Genomic DNA, 8,211 nt, shown 5'->3' with positions numbered 1-8,211 from the left:
CTATCTGCTTTCCCCTGCTTGTCAGTGGAAGTGCAACAAAAAAATCTTAATGAAGCCAATTTCAAACGCTGTGTCCAGCAGAAGAGTCTCTCAAGTTCTCTTAACACAGACGGGGAAGGTTCTAGCACGGACCACTAAGCAAAATATTGTATGATGGGGAAATGGCCTAGAATTGGAGCAGAGATGCCTACAGAAGTAGACCAGTGTGGTTATGGACATGGGCCTCCAGAGAGGAACTGTATTTTGCAGTGTATGAAGAGCAACTCAAGGCTTTTTCATTACATGTTTTTGCAGAAGGAAGATTTGTTTCACATTCAAAGGTCCCCTGTGTATTCTCATTTCCTTCTCTGGTGCTGCTGCTGCTGTCACACTTCTCAGCTGAAGGGCATGTTCACATCAAATACATTTTCTCATACCTTCCATTCTGTCCTAAGTGGATTTTTATAAACTGGTTCAACAGACTCTAAGCATCCTGGTGGTAGTGCTGCCAGCAACACAACTGTCATCTGCTGCATATTTGTTTCTCTCTTCCCATAAGTATGTGCAGCAGCTCCCTGTTCTTCATTTATTTATGTACAAAAGTACCCAAATGTTGCTGTGTGTTTGCCTTAAAGCAAGTAATGAAGGAAATATGTCTTGCAATGCAGCAGGAGATAAAAAGATCTGTGGGAAGAATTTTACTTGATTCTTTGGTTCTAGACTTCAAAAAAAGGTCAATCTCCCGGATGCTCCTCTGATGCAGGAACTCCCATTCTACCTGAGAACTGAAGGATCTTCATTTCAGAATTGTTGTCAATCTTTAAGTAACTCACTTTGGAGATAAATAGCTACTTCCTCAAAGACAAGCAGCACAGGAAATCAGCAGACAACGAGAACATGTTTGACAGTTTTGGTGGAGTGTTATTGTTGTTTGTTTGGTTGTTTACTCTAACAGAAACAGCATGATTTTGTGTTCTTCACCTGTTGACATAAGCACAAGCAGCTTTTTACTCAGGTATATGGGATTTCTCTAGTTCAACTGAAAGCAAAAAAAAAATATGTGAAATCAAGTCATCGTTTGGTGTCTGTCTCGGAAAGAAGGTAAAAAAACGCACAGAAAGAAGATAAAAGATATATGGTAGCTTTGTATGAACTTGATCATTCAGGGAAAAGCTTGAAGATCACTGTGAAACTGGGGACTGGAGTGGTTGATACTGCAGTTGGATTTTCTACCAAGGAGACCGTGCTAGTCTGCAGGTCTCTTCTCAATTATACCAGTAAGTTTAGGAAAGTAATCTTTGTACACTTGTGTTTCAGCTTCAGCTAGCTGTCTTCCACATGACCAAACCTAACACAGGAACACTCTGATGTTGTCCATAGAGTGAGGAGCAGAAAGACTCGCACCTCATCAGCAGTACATTTGAACCCATGGCATCTGACCAGAAAACCTAAAGGCTTCATGCAGCTTTTGAGAACAGCTTTAAGTAGCTGAATTTGAGGCATCTAAAAATGGATGCACGCTTTCCAGTGTGACTCACAGGACAAACCCCTTTACTGTAATAGCAAGTCTATGGCTTTGGGTCCCAGCCACCAATTTCAGATGAAACAATAAGATGGCAACAGTGCTGAGTACTGTGGGGAAATTAGGGACTTTGAGAATGAAAGTCTGCGCTTCTCTTTTTAACAGAATGAGATCACTCATCTAGACTCTCTAGCTTTGCTTTATTCGGGTTCTTCCCATCATTATTGCTATATTGTCCACTTGAAGGAGGTGAGGGTGCTTTTCTTTAGTGATGCTCTATTTCTTTTCCCCAGAATAAGCACCAATACTGTTGTGGCTCATTTAAGAGGCCAAAAATGGTACGGATCACAGATCTGGAGTCTTGACTCATTGCTGAATTAGTGTGTTAAATCACCCAAGTGCAGGCAAACATGGCTACCAGTGTAGTAGTTACGGATCTGATGTCCAAGAGATGGATTGGGACTGCACCTCAGTCTTTGAGGTTACTGACAGAGCTGTTATCAACATAAGCTTCTGACCATCCTTCCCTTGTAGAGAGTAGCCCTGATCTTGCTGTCCCATTACAAGCATGCAAGTTGCCCGTTGCCTCTCTGCTTGGTTTTGATGTAGACTGTGCTTGCAGGACTCATGAAAGATCCTGGGCAGCTTCGTGGAGGCTCAGCATGTGTTCTTCCTGCCTCTTCTACAGCTCTAGAGCAAATCTGAGAGTGTTCTCACCTGTCTGAATTAGTTCTTTGCTGTCACTCAAGTTCTTCACCTCCTTCATCTTGCCAAGATGTCACAGAACCAAGATAAAAATGAGCAAGAAAATAGGAAAGAAAAGGTCACTGAGAAACCATTGCACCAAAGGCTAAAATAAGTGCAATACTCAAGGAAATAATGATCCTTGGGTTTAGATTATGCAGTAGAAAGAGATTTACATTCAATACCTAACTTTGCCTCTAGGCCTACCTACACGTTTTCTTTGTTGGCAATGTCAGCTTTAAGAAGTTCCCACCCCCTCATCACAGATGAATGAGGGAATTCAAATGAACTTGTCTTACCTGAAGTGTTTCTTTTGGCTTTGAAGTAAAGATGAAGGGAGGGCTCCTGTGTTACCTAGTTCTGTGTTGTTCAGACCCATGGTGTGTTGTCTTATCACAAAAGACTATCTTTAGGTGGAATCATTTTAGCAATTCAGTTTGACATGATTCCACAAGCAGATGCAGCTGCACAAATTAGGACTGATAAATTGAAGCATGTACACTAGAAAAAAAAGTAGTCACAGCTGAATGGAAACTTTTGAGGTGCTTTCTTATAAAGAAGATATTTACATCCCTGTTTTGTCACTTTATCTTCTAATATCTCAGCGCTATGGCTGTAAAGTGACCAGGGGAATCAGCTTTTGCTGGTTTGCCCTTTGATTTTACAGCAAGTTCTTACAGGCTAAAGTTAACACTTCTGGTATTTCTGCCCCAACAGAAATTAAACTTGAAAAAACACTGACATCCTCATTTGTTGTAGGTTCTTTAGAGTTCAATTTAGCCTTTCCTCTTCAAACTAGGCTATCTCTTTTTTTACCTATGCTGCTTTTTGGTGTTTGCTTTGCTTTATTTTTAGCAAAACTGCAGCTGGCTCTTAGTTCTCATGTACTGTCTGGTTTCTTCTGGTGAAATTCCAAGAAAGGGAGCCTTAGGGACAGAGATCTACAGTCCTTTCAGTCTTAGAAGCATTTTTACATGGATCTCACCCATTCTGCAAGGGGACAGAAGCCTTTTAGTCCAGACCAAAATTTCCAGTATTCCTTTTGCTTCACAGCTTTATTAAATCTTCTTCATCTGGTAGCCTACATAAAAGCAAGCTCTCCCAGACACATGAATTTTCTTTTGGTTTCTCTGCTGAGTTTGAAAGGTGGGTAGATGTCTCTTGCTGATGGTTGTTATTGACACCGAGGATCTGTAAAGTCCAAGCACAAGAATAGAGAGGAATACAGCCAGGGAATAGTCTTCCATTGTTATTAATGAAAAAAAAAACCAACAACTACATGAGTGTCCCTAAATCAACTGCCCAAAGATTTCATCTGATCCTCAGCCTGTTGGCTTGTGTTAATTGTTTTGATAACATCTTATAACTCTGTTAATGCAGTTTTATTCATGATCAGCTGATGAACTAAGTGGACTTCTAGGGCTCATCTCCTTCAGGGACTACTCTGTGAGGTCTGCTGTCATGGTCTAAACCTGCAGTGGATGCATGCAAGGCACCAAGCTCATGTTTGCAGGAAAGTACCAATACAAATCACAAGCAACTTTCCATCGCTGGGGTCTTTCTCTGAATGAAGCCCTGGCTTCATTTCAAAACACACTTGTCTGTGTTGGCCAAAAATACTTTTCCCAAGAGTCAGTCTGTTTTTTTGTTAGCGAGGTTTTATTTGATTTGTTGTCTGCTCCACACGTGGTTCAGAGATCAGGAAGGAGATTGCGTAGGGCTGAAATAGGCAGGAGCATGCATCAGTAATGGACTGTAGCCAGTTGGTGCTGTTCATATCTGTGTGGCCAACTGGAGGGGCTGGCTGGTTTCCAGAGATGTAGTTAATTCACTCCTGGGTGGTTTGATCACCTGGTTGTGACTAGCAATAATACCAGATGGGCACTGGATGGGCAAGAGCAGGCTGTGCTTACATGGATTTTTTATGTGCAGCAAAACAGCAGGCATTTCAAGATGCTTTTTTTTAGGTGTTTAAAGTACTTGGCTCGTCTTTCTCCAAACTTGACTGATTCTGGTTACCAGCCATGCAGATCTTATGGAAGGCTGTTGGCATCTGTGTTCTGTATCGCTGTTTGGAAGTCAGTACTTGAAGGCATTTCTTTGTCTTGGAGAGAGCAGGCAGAGCAGGAACTTTCTGTACAGGATGAAGGTGTAGATTTTGCTCAATAGGTGCACACAAAAGTTCTGTCCTTTACCATCCACTTCTAGCTCCTGCACAGAGAAGGTTAACAGCACTAGCCCTGCACAGTCCTTAAAAGCAGCCTCTGAAAGTGCAGGGTCTGCAGGATTGGGGGGAAAAATACTTCATTAGATATAAAAAATTAGTGGAGCCTTTTTCCTATAACAAGAACCAAAGCATCTTTCTCCAGCTCTGACTTCATGGCATTATCTTGCTATCCTCCTTACCCATGTCCTTTCCTTTCCATGCTTCCAAGTACAGGTTATGACCTAAACACAGGCCAGGAGCAGCAAGGTGCAGTGTGCATGCAGAGGTAGTGTGTTCCACAGTAATATCTGACGAAGACTAATCCCTGTGAGGGACCTCCTACATGCAAATAGAAATTTGCACTTAGTTACAACAGATCAACTGGCTTAATGAGGAAATAAGTCATTTAGTCCCCATTCCCCATCAAACGGTTTGTCCCAGCCATGGGACTGTGCCTGGCTACCCAGTAAATCTCCTGTTCAGTGCCTGCCAGAGAGCATCATGCAGCCCACCCCTTCCCTCAGCGTAACATGAATGGCGGGATCTTCTCCCCACATCAGCAGCATTGTGGGAACCAAGATTATTGCCTCTCAGTGACTCTTGAGTAAACAACCTCAGTTTACAAGTAAAGCAGAGAGGCTGTGTTTGATTGCCTTGGAAACATGGAAAGCTAACCTCTTTCACTATTCTCTCTCTTCCTTTTCCTGCAGTTTGCTGGCCAAGTGACATTCTTTACAATTCTTCTGCATTTCACTGTCTGCAGCTGCAGGTAGAACAATTTGATCTTGGTAAACAATAATTTTACTGGTGCACAAGAAAAAGAGTACAGTCTAGCTCCCTGAGCATTGTTAGCTGTGCAGGGAGAACAGAAGCAAAAGCAGCAAGAATTACTTTAGTCAAGCCAGCAGAGATGATACATAGAGGAAATCTGCTGAGCAAGACAACATGATTTAACATATCCAATCTTTTAAGCATAACTTCATTTAAAAGGCAAAAGAAAGGTTGGTCTCTCACTGTCATGCATGGAAGAGAGAGAAAAAGTAACCAGACTCTAACAGAGGAAGGCTCAATGAGCCTGTGACTGCACAGCTGCTAATGTGGACAGCTAGACAGGCAGCTGTGTAGGATACACGTGCCATCTCTATACACATACATGTGCCCACGGGTGTCTGACATCTATATAAATGTATATATAATATATACAATAATCACGTCTGTGCACAAGTTGACCTACAAATGATTGTATATGAGTGCACACACTCAGACCAGATGTAACATCAACATTTTCAACCTGTTCATATGTGGTGAAACTTGATGAAGCTGCTGCCATTGCCATACCAGTATGCCCAGATGCATGCCACTCCTTTTATGTGTATGATCACGCTCTGTGTGTACTCTGTGGAAAGTACTTTTCACAGGATGCTGTTTCTGGTGAGACCCTTAAGCAGTCATTTGTCTATTTCTTTGACTCCAAGTCTTTTTCCCATTTGCACAAACCTGCAGACAGAAACTTTATCAAGCACAAACCAGCTCAGAGGTACTTTTCTGAAAATACACAATATCTGCAGTTTATTTTTCAGTTTGGTATGAGGGGGCAGGGGTTGTTCAAGCACAGGCTTTTTTCTTATACATGCATTCCATGGACAACTCAAAGCAGAGAGTCTCTAGTCCTTCACCAGCCGGTAGATGTGATGTTGGGCACCATGGTCACTAGTTGATACTTCAAAAACATATGCTATGCATAACAAGGTCTCCTGTGTGTCCCTGTTTGTCACAACCTAGACAGAAAAGGAGAAGAAGCTGAGATGGCAGCTGCTGTTTCTCTGCTTACATATTCCAATACATTTAACCTAAAGCAAAAAGTCAGTAATAGACAAAGAACAGAGAAGCACAGGATTGATACGCAGCTTGGCCACCACAGTGCCCAGTCTGTGTGCCCACACACCAAAGCAAAGCACTTTCACAGTATCAGAATACAATGCAGTGGAGAGACAGGGAGAGTCCACTGTGGAGAGAAGTCCACTGTGGAGAGAAGTCCACTGTGACCCAGCAGTGACCACATAAGTGGAAGCAGGTCCATTAGGCCCTCTACTCCCCATGCCCTGGCATTGCAGATTTCAGCAGAGGGAAAGTGTTTCACAAAAAAGTTCTTATTGCTGTTTGTTGGTTATAGAGAAGCCCCCTCCTGTGGCACATCCAGTCCTGCTCACATGGATATTGATATACCACAACCACAAACAGTTCTTTCCCTCCATATCCTCCTGTAGACACAGAACACAAGGATTACAGAGTATACCTCATTTTACAGGAGACTTATAGGTTTGACTCCATTACACATTCTGTAAGAATGCATGAATGTAGCAGCTATCCTTCTTCATACACTGCAGATGTCTGGAGAAGGACGGCTGCTACATTTATGCATTCTTACAGAAGCTCCTTCTTTCCAATTTCTCTTTCTATGGTCCCCTCAGGAACCTACTCTACAACATGAATCAGTGTCAGGAACATGGTGAAGGAGCAGTGTTGTCCAAGTTTCAGACGCATGCACTACGTGGCAGGGACAAGTGAAATATTGCACCCAGAGCTCTTCGCTCAGCTTCCCTCTCTCTCTGACACTGCACAGCTTTGCACATTCTTGTCACCTGAGTTTGTGCTAAAGTTCTCTCCTGCTGGAGGAGATAGATTTTTATCAGCAATAGCACCAACTCAACTCCAGCTGGGGGCTTGAACTGTACCAAAGCCCAACTTTTCTTGTGAAACAGAAAGAAAATAACTGTTGCCAAACTTGCTTATTAATTTTAGCAGTCTGATTTTGGTCTATTCTGTTTTCTTACTTCATGATTGAGTTTGCAGTTAATCTCCTTTATTCTGCAGGCTGTGATGAGTTATACACATCGAGATGTAGTAAGGCACTAGACACTTTTCTGAAAAATGGGCACTGAAATCTCAGAGTACTAGATCCAAAACATGATTTATCTTGCTTTGCTTATGTGCAAAGCAAGGTAATCATGCTTATAGGATTAGGGGTTTCTAAGTTCACGAAAGGGTCTAGAAAAAATATAATTAGACTTGCCTCAGAAGTTGGTAGTGGGGACTGAGTACTAGCAACATGCCTTACATTATGCATTTTTCATCTTCCCAGTAGGGAGTGGAAAATGCTCAGCCTGCTGCTCAGGGAGCAGGACTGCAAGGCAATGTACAAAAGGCTGTGCCAGCACCCACATGAGACATGCTTCTCTGTGACAAAAGGTAAGGGAAGGACATAGATTACTCAAAACACAATGCCCCAGAGGAAGTGTAATTATGTGACAGCTTTTTGATAGAATTTATAGGAAGTGCTGGCCTGACTGAGGAATAAAACTCACAGAGAGCAGTCACAGTGTTCCTCAGTATGGATTACAGCACACAGACCTTCCCTATCTCTGTCCCTGCCCGCTTCATGTTTTTGTTCATCTAAAAGAACTCTCAGCATTCATACTCCTCCTTTCTCCCAGATGTTTAAAATCTTTGTACAAACATGAAATAATAAACTTCCTAAAGCTCTGTGAGGTATATTATTAACCTTGTGTTATATAGCTGATATATCTGAGCCACAGAGCAGTGAAATGAGTCGCCTGAAGTTCTCCAAGATCTTCAGAGAATGTAATGAAGACCACTTGATTTCCATTCAGCCACTAGCATCTCTTCTACTTACACAGCCTCAGATTCTCTGGGTGAAGATCTGTGATGCCTTTTATAGAGGCAAACACAGAATTCAGTC

At 42.3% G+C, this 8,211-nt stretch overlaps 1 protein-coding gene across 3 annotated transcripts in view; it reads right to left on the bottom strand.

Moving 5' to 3' along the window:
* Positions 1–5,989: 5,989 nt before the first annotated feature.
* The window catches only part of TEAD4 (TEA domain transcription factor 4), a 51,789-nt gene continuing 49,567 nt past the window's right edge, over positions 5,990–8,211 (bottom strand). For all 3 annotated transcript variants that reach the window (XM_027634000.1, XM_027633990.1, XM_027634009.1), the window contains one exon: positions 5,990–6,229. In XM_027634000.1, coding sequence (XP_027489801.1) covers positions 6,116–6,229 — 114 coding nt within the window. In that variant the 3' untranslated portion in view covers positions 5,990–6,115. The remainder of the gene's footprint in view (positions 6,230–8,211) is intronic.

This window comes from Corapipo altera, unplaced genomic scaffold, assembly GCF_003945725.1.
Source record: "Corapipo altera isolate COAL_440 unplaced genomic scaffold, ASM394572v1 0, whole genome shotgun sequence".
Classification (NCBI taxonomy): domain Eukaryota; kingdom Metazoa; phylum Chordata; class Aves; order Passeriformes; family Pipridae; genus Corapipo; species Corapipo altera.
The sequence above is the reverse complement of the archived record's forward strand: the minus strand, read 5'-3'. Positions and strand labels throughout refer to the sequence as shown.